Source organism: Rhipicephalus microplus, chromosome 6 (genome assembly GCF_043290135.1).
Source record: "Rhipicephalus microplus isolate Deutch F79 chromosome 6, USDA_Rmic, whole genome shotgun sequence".
In the NCBI taxonomy this organism is placed as follows: domain Eukaryota; kingdom Metazoa; phylum Arthropoda; class Arachnida; order Ixodida; family Ixodidae; genus Rhipicephalus; species Rhipicephalus microplus.
In genome coordinates this window covers 44588779-44601343 of record NC_134705.1, presented here as the reverse complement: position 1 = coordinate 44601343, position 12565 = coordinate 44588779, and the positions used below count along the sequence as shown (strand labels likewise).

The 12565-nt window shown below is 43.4% G+C and overlaps 1 protein-coding gene across 1 annotated transcript in view; it reads right to left on the bottom strand.

Moving 5' to 3' along the window:
- LOC142764763 (uncharacterized) overlaps positions 1–12565 on the bottom strand; it is a 422070-nt gene that overhangs the window by 263556 nt on the left and 145949 nt on the right. The window contains exons 2-3 of the mRNA XM_075865291.1: positions 1554–1693; positions 1425–1492 (exon numbers count right to left, since the gene is read on the bottom strand). Of these exons, the coding sequence (XP_075721406.1) occupies positions 1425–1492; positions 1554–1693 (208 nt within the window). The remainder of the gene's footprint in view (positions 1–1424; positions 1493–1553; positions 1694–12565) is intronic.

Below are 12565 nucleotides of genomic sequence, written 5' to 3'. Positions count from 1 at the left end.
ACCAGGTGTCATGACTTCTTTTGAAATTTTTAATGCTACAGACCTCGCGTGCGACTGGTGATGAGTGACAACTATGTTTGGGGTATGGTGCAGCGAGATAGACTACCGGCACGATACTGCATCTGGAATAGCACAAAGGTCGCCAGCTTACGCAGGCTTCCATCATGCTATGCGCAATTTTTTTAGGAGCCTGCTTGGGCTTAGTTGAAAAACAAACAAACGAAAGCACATTAGAAACAATTAGCAAAGAGGAAACTAAACGGGGTAATCACCTGCAAACTATGCAAGGCTAGATCCACTGACTACCTACAGCATACTGATCCTTATCCTAATCTCTCACGATAATTTTTTTCTCTATTTTCGTCAACTTACCCCTTATACAATACCACTTCCTGTGGTCTTTCAAGAATAAAAAATAAATGTAATGAATTGTGAATCTCGTCTGCCCATCTATCTTCCTGCTTCACTTTCACCCGCTTGTCTTCTATAGAAATTTAGTAGGTTGCCCTTAATAACCAGTGGTTTTCCAGCCTACGCGCTACGTGCCCAACCCATGTACATTTTTTTCTGGTTTCATCTAAGATATCTTTAATTGTAGTTTCTTCCTTGACCCACACTGCTCCTTTCTTGTCTCTTACAAGTACACCCATCATATTTATTTCAATCGATCGCACCCTTGCCCTCAATTTAAGCTGAATCCTCTTGGTAGGCCTCTAGGTTTCTGCTCCCTGGGTTAGTACTGGCAAACGACAGCTGTCACTAAGCCTTCCTCTTCAGAGACAGTAGCAATCTACTAGCCATGATTTTATAATGCTACCTGACTTTGCTTCGACCCATTAGTACTCTTGTATTTACTTCAATCTCGTGGTTCGATTTCATGGTCGCTACCTTTTGTAAGTAGACGTACACTTTTACAACTTCAAGGGCACTTTTATCTATATCAAGGTTCTGTTCTCTTCCGAGATTGTTGTACAACACTTTTTAAGACCCAACTTTCTGATGTCTCTGATTCAGTAATCAGGAACTGCGATTCGCCCCCTGAGTTATTCAGCAATGCAACAACATTGCCGAAGCGCAGTTAACTTAGGTACACTCCAATAACTCGTACTTCTTACTCTTTGCATTCTAGGCTCCTGAAAAGCACCAGCAGGCACGTGGTAAATAGCATATGGGGGATCGTATACCTTCTCTTTACAGCCTTCTTTGTTAGTAATCTGTCGCTTTGTTTAAGGAGCACTGTGGGGGCAGTTGATTCTCTGTATATTTCTTCCAGGATCTTTATATATCTTTCGACGACGCCCTAATTACGCAGTATCTGTATGACTACTGATATCTCTACTCTATTCTATACATAATTGAAAAACACTATGGACTGCAAGCTTTTAAACACAAATGTCAAACAAAATTGTGAAAAAAATGATTACCGTCTTCCGCTGTCCACGACATGGAATTATTTGCGCCATATTTCCACACTATAATCCTGTCATTCGTCCTGTAAAACAAGTAGCAGTGATTTGTATAGCACGTGGAGCTCTTTATCAACGTTGGCTTACCATCGTTCCTGATTTGGTAAGTACACTCGTTTTTGCAGCGACACGTGCGAGGTGTTAATACCTTCACGTACATACCAAAGACATTTGTTGAAGTCATGATTTGAATTCGATACAAGCAGTGCGAGATTCGCATTCCACAGCTGAAAAAAAACATACTACGCAATATAGTTGGCTTATTTGACTCATAGCTAATGAAATAACACTACTGACATCATGCAGCCTAATGACAATAAACAGTATGTGACCCAGCTTTTCTAAATGTCTATAAATATTTACCAGTTTCAAATGAAGTCAAACTGCGCGATGTGTTCGTATATAACCAAGACTATGTTAGTCTCATTTCAAACGCATGTATTGCTTATTTCGCTGTAACCGATGTCGTTTATAAAAAATGAAGCGTCAAGAACTGTGTGCTTTTATGTCGCCATAGACGTCCGTACAGCTCATCGTGTCCCCACGTCCTCGCGACTTCAAAGGGTAAAAAAAGTAAATGAATAAAAATCAGTGTGTTTTTCGTCACCTATAGAAGAAGCTTCCGCTATTTGGGACAACCTATGCCAGTCGTCAGTGAGAACGCGCTCCTCTCGTACGCCTACTTTAGTCTTACAACGAGGGTTGCAAATTCAACCACGCGTAGAGTGTTGCTCCTGTGTAGTGTGCACTGTTGCCAGCATTGAAAAGTCATCACTATACAGAATGGTGGATTCCGGCATCCATTTTTATGGTAGAATGTGGCGCAGCAACAGGAATATGGGGTGTATGCTGGACGCAAGCGTATGTTGAATGCTGAAAAATGACGTAAACCAAATCAAGTCTATAGAATACGGTGTCAGGAACATATTGCCTAGCTGCTACAAATAAAAAATTGTGTGGAATGCTATTGACATTACTAGTACGAAAGACAGTCGCATCATGAAAATCTTCTACGACTAAAGGCCGATCGCGCTACCTTTGTATCATGTGCCCAGTACTTCACCAAACGCATTTCATTTTTTGTGCAATTACTAGTGTCCTACTAAGCACTGTTTTGCTACAGCATTGTGCGTCGCATACTCGAGTCAAACACAATATTCGCCTCCGAATAAAACTTGAACATTTATAAATGTAAACTAAGTGATGCTAGAAACATAATATATGTCATTGTTAAAACAGCGCTTGATGAATTTAAAAATTTTGCACGCAACTAAAAAGTCACAATTTCGTCAAAAGAGCGAAGCAATAAATGATATGGCAACATATTCGAATGTTCTACGAAACGAGGCTATTATTTTTTGGGGCAATATTATTGTAGTAAGTTTGTGCTTGCTAAGTATCCAAGTTTCCTGTGGAGCAGCCCCAGTAGCCCACCACAACGACGCTCGTGCATAGTCACGACGTTGATGCGAAGCGCCTCCCGTAGGCAGTGCATGCTGGTATACTAATGGCTTCATGTCGTGTGTTGCCACTGGTGGCAGTTTGTTATGTGTAGAGCACATCTAAATGTAAAAGGCTGCTATCGATACACTTTTGGAAGCGTTTTCCTGTTGATAAAGCAGTTCATAGAAGCTCCCGCCTGCTGTAGGGGCAAGAGCCGCGTGCATATTGTTACCACGATAGCACGGCAATTATAGGCGCCCCCGCCCCCCTTTGTTGGGTCACGCGTTGAGCCCGTGCGCAGACAGCGCCGGTAGGAAAGGCGATATTCACTCCCCAGAAAGAGGAGGCAAGCACATCTTTCCCCAAATATATATATGTATATATATATATATATATATATATATATATATATATATATATATATATATATATATATATATATAATTGCGGGGAAAAAATCTTGGACGCCGGTAAATAGTATGAATAAAAAGAACACACACGTCGAAAACAGAAAGGTTTCTGTTTTTCGACGTGTGTCTTATTTTTATTCAAATAATATATATATATATATATATATATATATATATATATACATATATATATATATATATATATATATATATATATATATATATATATATATATATATATATATATATATATATATATATATATATATATATATATATATATATATATGGGGTAGATCTTCCGTGAGAACGGTAACAACGGAAAAGTTGAGTTTCGACCACAGTCTGGCAATCGTCAGCAAAGAATGTACATTGTGTTCCCGCTCACATTTATAGTATTTTGAGTGAATAATGAGAAGGAACAAATGGCTTAGACCGAGAAAAGAAAAAAATAAATGAAAAGGAAGAAGGAAAAAATAATTTGAGAAAACTCCAGGGTTTTCTGTGCGGTGCGAGTGGCGTCTTCTGTGTGTTTTTCTTAGAAGTACTGCATTCAGTGTAGTTAGGTGGTGGTCATTTTATTGTAAACGGGGCCTCGCTATGGTAAGCGCTTGCGTGTGATGGAAGGTTCTCTTTTTCTCTCACTCTCTCGGCTATCACTAATCAGGCGTCAAAGGCGGCATCCCGAGGCTCCAGGGAGGCGGTGCGGAAAAAAAAGTTTCTAAGAGCGCTGTCTGTCTCGCTTTGAAGGTTAGCCCCGGGAAACCGTCTCTGACGCGATTAGTGACAATCGAGAGAGAGAGAGAGAGAGAGAAAGAAAACCTTCCGTGACAAGCAAACCCTTACATTAGCGAGGCCTGTTCATCCTGACGGAGGTCGTGCCAAGGCCGAAACGTAGAGTAAGAAAGTATCCAATTTTCGTAAGTATGCTGCTTTATTTTTTGACTATATATATATATATATATATATATATATATAGAATCTTTTTGAAGCAGGCGAAAATGCTGTAGGCCCGCGTGCTCAGGTTTCGGTGCACGTTAAAGAAACCCAGGCTGTCGAAATTTCTGGACTATTCAACTACGGCGTCTCTCAATATTATATCATGCTTTTGGGACGTTAAAACCCAAATATAAATAAATCAACTTATTGTGGCAAATGCGCAGTTACTCCGAAAAACTTTTCAGTGTGTATGTGCGCGTGTATATCCGTGAGCTAATCCCGGTTGAGAGCGAGAACTAGGCAGCACTGTGCGTACGTGTCTTCTTTTCTGTCAAAGTAAAACGTTGAGCTGTAAAATACAATTACAGATGAAAGAAAAATAGTTAGCTCAACTCCTAACTACGCCTTCATCATGCAAGAAACCATGGTCTTTGACATTTCTTCCTGGTCCGGAGGGCCAAGCTGCGGGCTAACCTTAAAAGCAGAGCTTCCCACTGTACACGTGTCCACTGCATTATTCTTCGCCACATTGCTAACTGCTGCCTTCGCTCCTAGTTACCGTAAACAAGGGTGGTCAGATTTATCAGAGACTAAAACTTACATCTTTTTGTGGTGCTTCTAGTACGCCGGAACTAAAGCATTTAAAAAAGTTCGTCACAAACATTCCCTCAGAGCATCTTCGATAAAGCAGCGATGAAAGTATCAATTCTTGGTCAAAGAAAACAACTTTTTTGAATAAGCAAATGTTCTGACAGGTCTAAAAAAATCATTGCTCATTCCTATTCATAACAAAGCACATACAAGACGCTTTTGCGTCCTGTACTGTAGCCCACTTTTCAATGCTAAAGTACAAGGTGCGAAAGAGTCGCATATGCGGCCCGGACCTCAAGGAATATTCAAGCACAATCGTCACAGCAGAAAGTAAGCAAATTTTCACTATAATAAAATAGTTCTTCGTACCATTTTTATTTCTTCGTAACAATTTAATTGAGTGATTACTGTGGTGAAGAAAAATTTCACCTTAGTTGTTGAGTTCCCCAGCGTGCAGCTGACCTTGACAAATGTCGAAAGTGTGGGGGCTCAGCCCCTTCCGCTCCCCCAGTTTTTCTCTTGCCCCCCGGCTGATACGCCTGTGCATGTAGTCAAGTTTTACATTACACGCATACCTGAAATATCATGTTTCGACGCGTCGTTCACATTAGTCGTTCATTGACGTCACGGAATACTAAGTTTCGTATATTCGGAACTAGTATAACTGCCGCGAGCACGTCATGAAGGGCCCGTGAATGCCCCGCCGCGGTGGTATATTGGCTAACGTACTCGGCTGCTTACCTGAAGGTCGCGGGATCGAGTCCCGGCTGCGGCGGCTGCATTTCTGATTGAGGCGGAAATGTTGTAGGCCCATGTGCTCAGATTTGGGTGCCCGTTAAAAAACCCCAGGTGGTCGAAATTTCTGCCGCCCTCCACCACGACGTTTCTCATAATCATATGGGGGTTTTGAGACGTTACGCCCCTCGAATAAATAAATCAAGGGCCCATTGAGCGCACGCGTCACGTTGACGCGCGTGTCCGCTGGGCGCAGTGACGCTACAACAGCAAAACGCGAGCAACCATAATCTGACCCCAGGCGCTACCACCGGCGCGACCACTGTCCGTCGGCTCGGCCCTGGGGCAACCAGTACGAAATGAGACATGCTGAGTTTTGCGCCAATTACGTTACCAAGACTGCACTGCGTCTGCCTCGATTTGTGACGCAGGGACTCCGGGTGTGCTCAAATAGGCAGGCGTCAAAGCAACGCAGAACGGCATGCGCCTGCAAGTATATGGCAGGCAGATCAGCTCTTTTTGTGGCATCGCCATCTTTACTCGACGAAACGAAAACCAGCGTGCACACGCGCCGAGTCACGTCGAAGTGTATTAGCACCTTGAGTGCAGCATTCAGTCTTACATGACATGAATCTGGTGATCATCATGTTTGCACCAGTCACAAACCTTCGTCATCCATTCAGGTAACATATTAGTAAATTTGGCATATGTGTAGCTAGCGAAACGGCAGCGAGCGTATCATGAGTGTGGCATGTAGTCATGCTGTTACATGACACGCATGTCATTCTTATCATTCTTGGACGTGTCATTTACTAAAGTCATTCGTTTGCATCACGTACTACTGAGTTTGGTACATGTGAAGCGTGCGAATCGGCAGCGTGCGCATCATGAGCGTAGCAAGTAGTCATGGTGTTACATGACGCGCATCTCATGATGATTATGTTTGGACAAGTCATATACCTTCGTCCTCAATTATTGTCCCGTAAAACCAGAATCAATATATGCGAAGCTAGCGAAACGGCTGCGAGCGCATCATGAGTGTGGCATATCGTATTTTCGTTACATGACACGCATGTCATGTTTTTCATGTTAGGGTCAATTGCTTGTGTTCGCCATGCACTCTTGTCATAGAATACCAGTTTTTCAACATGTCATGTGAAAGAAACCACCACAAAAGCAGCAACATTTGCAATGTAAATCATAATATTCATGACATACTTGTCATAATTTTCGTGTTATGACTAGATATTTATGTTTGTCATACAATCGAGTTTTGCTATACCAAGTTTAGTGTCGACATTATTATCGAAACGACCAGGAGATCGAAAAGCCGTATGGGGCGGGATAGATAAATATATAGATGTGCTCAAAGCCGCCGAAGTTCGCTAAGAAATGCTTCGCATTAAAAAAAAGACTTGTGGCCTTTTATGCTTCGCCTTTAGGAGTTGAACACGAAAGCAATATGCGGTCCCTAGTGCGTACTTGAACCACTAAGCGCATATTTTTAAGGGGATAGTCGTTCTTGAGATACTTTAACACAGAAATTTTGATTTGTTTCTTTACCTTTCTGTTTGTCTGTTCATTAGTCGATTCAGCCACCCGAGCGAAAATTTAACCCCTTGCTGAACGGTGACCAATCTTCATTTTCTGACCCCGTTAATGCCACAGCACATTGTCCATCAAAGGGCAAATATTCCTCAAATTTGGGTGTATCTTCAATGGGTTAGGATTGGGTAGTGTGAGCTTTTATTGAGAAAATGCGTAGATGCATAGTTTTGAAGAATGCAATGTTTAATAGGCAGCGCTGACATTGCCAAGCTATACGCTATAAAGACGGATGTTTTCAACGCTTCAACAATACTAAGGTGACTTTAGTTACCACTACACGATGCTGCCACCTACAATTTCCTCTGCGTTGTACTTTCAGATCTCTACAATATTGCGAGATGTCGTCCATCTCTCCCTACGCCTTGTTGTGACCGGCGTCGGCGCTGACAAGGTCTCGGCGTTCCTTTTGATGTTCAATCAAGTCGCCGACAGGTCGGCGGCCTACGTCCGCCAGGTATTGTTTCCCCCTGGCTGGAGGGTGAGGCGTCTCGCCGCCCTGACGCCATAAGCCGATTGGGAGACGACTACAAGTGCAGCATCGTCTTTAGAAGACGACGGTGGTGGCGGCCGCAAATCGCCCCGCTAATTAAGCGGGCAGTTCAGCAGACCACTTTAAGCTTGTTTGCGGCAGCCCTTTTGATGGATGCCGTCATAAGGTTCAGACCCCTCGCCCAGTGACACACATCGACGAGGAGGAGCCACGTTTGTGCCACATGGCCGTGCAGAAACCACGCTTCAATACCGGACGTTCACGTGGGCCATGCATGCCCGTCACCCTCGCCGGTTATGAGTGATCTGTGACTGGACAGTGCCGTCTGTAATAAGCCCCCCGGCTCATTCGGTGTGATTTTTCGAGTGGAGAGCTCACCATGTACGAAGAACGCCACTACGTAACGAAACTTTCTTATTGACCTCTCTCTAATGTAAATATACGTCTGTTTTCTGTTTTTCTGTACAAGCATTGCTCCTCGTTGTAAGGGACGAGTCCGATGGTGTGGCCAGCAACCAATCAGGAGACCCACCGGACCCGAGTCGCAACAACTGGTTGGCAGTGGTAGGATCGAGCTCATCGACCAGAAGGCAATGCTGAGACAGATTACCCTAGCGTCGGACAGATTTCGTCCGACGCTAGGGGGACCTAGCGTCGGACGAAAGTGCTTCGTGGCTTCACTGACATCACTGGAAGGAACGTGTCCGAATTCACGACTGCATAGTGTGAGCGCACTGCTTTGTTTTTGCTGAGATATTACCAGGCTATGGGTACGATTGTTAACAAAGCACTGATTTGGTAAGTGTTGACGAAAATATTGATAGTACGTCAAAGTTGTTTAGTTAAGAGTTAGCAACACCAATGACAGCCATGAATTTGAAGGGACTAAAAAATCCGGAGTTGTTAGAGTTGGCCCGAGAGCTGGGCCTGCGAATTGCTGAGACGAAAAAAAAGCAGGAGATCATTGACGCTATCGAGCAGACAAGGGCAGAGGACGAGGAGTTCAGCGAATACTTAGAGGACATTAAGCAAAGAAAAGAGGAGCAAAGACTCCGTGAGGAAAAGGAGGACAAACAACGTATCGATCATTTGGAAATGATACGCCTGAAGGTTGAATTAGCAAACGCTCAATCAACGAACAGAGATAGCGCAGTGGCACGAAAAAGAGAGTGCCGAATGACAGATTTTATGCTATCCTACGCGGTAGGAGGGGACATTGGTCTTTTTCTGGTGCACTTTGAGCGCACGTGCGAGAGAAAAATTTTGCTAAAGACACGTGGCCGCAGCGTTTGCTTACGCTGCTGCCGTGTGAAGTAGCTGACATTATAGCCCGCATGGGGAAGGAAGACGCAGACGACTATGACAGAGTCAAAGCGAGTCTGCTCAAAAAGTACAGACTGTCAGCGGAAAAGTTCGGTCGGAAATTTCGTGAGATCGGGAAATCCAGAAACGAGTCATACCCAGAGTTTACATACACCTCAAAGGTAAATCTGGAGGAATGGCTTAGACAGGAGGGTGCGCTTGTCGACGTGGAAAAGACTCTGCAGTGGTTTGCTTTAGAGCAGTTCTTTCGACGTCTACCTGAAAACATTAGGTACTGGGTTCAGGATAGGCAAAGAGTAGATACTATTACGAGAGCGGCAGAGCTCGCAGGGGAGTACGTAAATCACCGTGCTCTCGAAGGCAAAGATATCCCTAAGAGGGAGACGATTAAACGTGCACCCGAAATGAGATTCCTGCTCATGACTTTGGCTTCGTTGGTTTCGAACCACGCCCGCGGCGTGACGTCGAAGTAGAACATAACATTCGTGAGCGTGAGCGTGCAGTCCCAGCGGTGAATAGCACTGACACGCTCGTACCGGTGCAGCCAGGAGTCAACATTGATGGGTACCGTCAGCGGAGAAAGCGTTACGATCCTGTAGGGGCGGCCAGGTGGCGTTGGTTGTCGGCTTGGCTGGAGAGGTCAGTGGTGATGAGGTGCTGGCAGTTGAAGTAGCCGAAGATTTCTTGGTGTTGCGACCACTGCGCGTCTTTATCGAGGTACGGGAGTCGACCACCTCCACCAATAATATTACGCATAACTTATTTATTAAACTATAAGCGATTCACAGATCGCGGTGAACAATATGGCGCTAGTTCAAGCCAAGTCATGTCAAGATCCTGGACAATTCTGGTGCACACCTGCGCTAAGGAATTGGCCAAGAACCGCATAATTTTTATGAATTTCTTCCTTAACCACAGATTAAGATTATTCTATTTACGATAAATAAAATAAACATGCAACAGGACGAGCTTGATGGTTGAATTTGAAAATCCGTAATGTAATGCAATAAAGCGATGTATTTGTTATAATGTGAATTTTGAAAAGTCAAAATCTACCGAAGAAAGATTTGAACACTTAAACCGATTTGAACTTTTGACGGACTACTGCAAAGCGTCGACCATCTTCCCGTCACTGTGGCCAAGAGACAAAGCCCTGAAAGAAAGCGCATTTTAAGCTTTTATATTTATTCCGAGGAGGTGGCAAACGACACATAAAGTGTTTTTTTTTTCGAAAAACAGAGAATCTATTACAATTAATCAGGTATTGTTAAGTTGACTCATTTACTTCACAAAGAGAACAATGAAGCGATGCTGCCAAACCAGCTCTGTGTAAACATAAATATATGAATTTATCTGCAGAATTTGACGGTGCAGTCTAGTGATTGAGACTTCTGTTCTTCGCGTTTGACATATTTTACATTTCCAATCTTGTAACTAGTGTTTGAATTCTGGTGTGGCTGTTAGTGATTGTGTAGGAAATTTCTCTAACAGCAGTTTCCTTCCTAATCTAGCACCTATTAAGTGTTTTGATGCCGGTAATACCTCGATAACAGGCCCTTCTGAAGATGACTTTGCCAAGGCATCAGCCAATTCATTCTATGCCCTGGAATCCAGATCAATTTGATCAGATTGAGTTGCGAGGGAAATATTTCTTTGAAAGCACTCTGAGCATGCGAGTTCTCATCTACAATAACGGAGGCACAAATTTGTAGTGAATCTGTAAAAATTACTGCGGAACTTACTGAAGCAGTTATTTTACGGAGAGCTAAAATCATCGCAAAAAGTTCTGCTTCAAAGATTGGCACACAATCTGGAGGGCAAAGCGAAAAGGACCAGTTTAAGGCAGGAGAAAAAATACCAATTCCACATTTTTTTTCACTTTGTGACGCATCAGTCTCTATGACTGCTTGCATTGATGTATGTACCAGGCAATCTCTTAATATAGCTTCTAAAAACTCAGCGGATCAATTTTTAATTTTTCGGAAATATATATTCGAACTGTAATTCATTGGCATTTTTAATGGTACTGAATAAAGGAACTACGTTAATTTGAACATCTAAGTCATCTAGCAAGCGCCGTATAAGCAGAATTTGGGGTATACGGAATCTCGACCAGTATTGCCCGAAAAACTATTCAGGACGGTCATCAACAACCAGACCGTCATCTTTACCTTTCATGCAGCAAGGCTGGGACGGCTGCTCCTTATCAGTATTTTAGTTTTTTCTCAACTCTTGGCTAAGATTCGTTCTTCGGACCACAATCAGTGTTTGCTGGCACTAAAATGGCCTACCCTCAATTGTCCAAGCTTTTGTGGTGCGTTTCGTGAGACCGATACCTTGACCCTTGCCATCTGGACAGCGATTGCCTCCTCAGCCACGGGATTAGGGGTAGTATTCGAGAGTGAAATTTTTATTTCGCTATTAGAGCTTGGAACATTTCATTTGCAATATAAATCAACCTGGAATAGTAGACAAGATTGCAGCTGTTTCGTCAAAATGTTGCGTGAAAAAATTGCATCATTCTAGTACTTCCATCAAATTCTGCTTTTGTTGCATGGTGCACGTGTGTCTTAGAGAGTGAGTAGTCCTTTCTGAAAAAAGAGGCACTGTTCTCAGTTGTTGTTTGTGCTTTCTTTTACAGCAAGAACTGTTATAAGATCACAACTCGGGTCACGCCCAGTTGTCCGCCACCACCGGTGTCCGTAACCACATCACACGAAATGATAAAAGAAGCCTAGAACCGATGACACAATAGCGCTCAAACCAGGGTTCACTGGGTGCTAGCCTTGTATTGTACCACTGAGAGAGAGAGAGAGAGAGAGAGAGAGAGAAGACTTTATTCACTGTATCCTGATTGGGGTAGGTGCAGGCCTCGCAGGGCGCGGTCTACCCTTCTGAGCTACGCCGGTGCTTGTGACTTGTTGGCAAACTTTTTTTATGCAGGTTGGACGTCGGGAAAGTCATTGCGTTATTACAATTTGTTAATTTATTTTTAACGCAATTTTTGAATCAGTGCAATTTATAAATCGTTTTCAACAGCGAAAGAACAACCAGTCGTCGCGCAATGCGAATAGCGTAACGAGTGGGCCGTCCAATGCTCTAACCCATTACGAAAGCTTGTTCTTTTTCCCCTACTAACTGTGACGAATACCCACTTCAGCCATAACTCCTCATGGTCGGTTGTCAGCCACTGCATGAACAATTTGCACGAACTTCCCTGCAAGTGTTTAGCGGATACCACGCTTCTCAGAAGAATGACAAAAAATAGCATAACGAATGCCGGTCTAAAACCAAAAAAATTTCATAACAATGCCCAAGTGGGTATAAAGCAGATGTGCTTGCAGTAGTTCCCCAATTAGTATTTTGACAAGGCTTTGAAAAGCCGCTCTTCTAGATTTCGCTGTAACTGTCCTGCGCCTTCGGCGCAGGCCTGGCGTTTATTTATTTTTTTTGGGGGGGGGAGGGGAGTGGGTAGGGGGGCACTGAAGATTGGTTGGTTCGTTGGCCCTTTACTTCCCAGCGCAAGCCACCACGAGAAATTGGCCATGAAGCAGATGGTA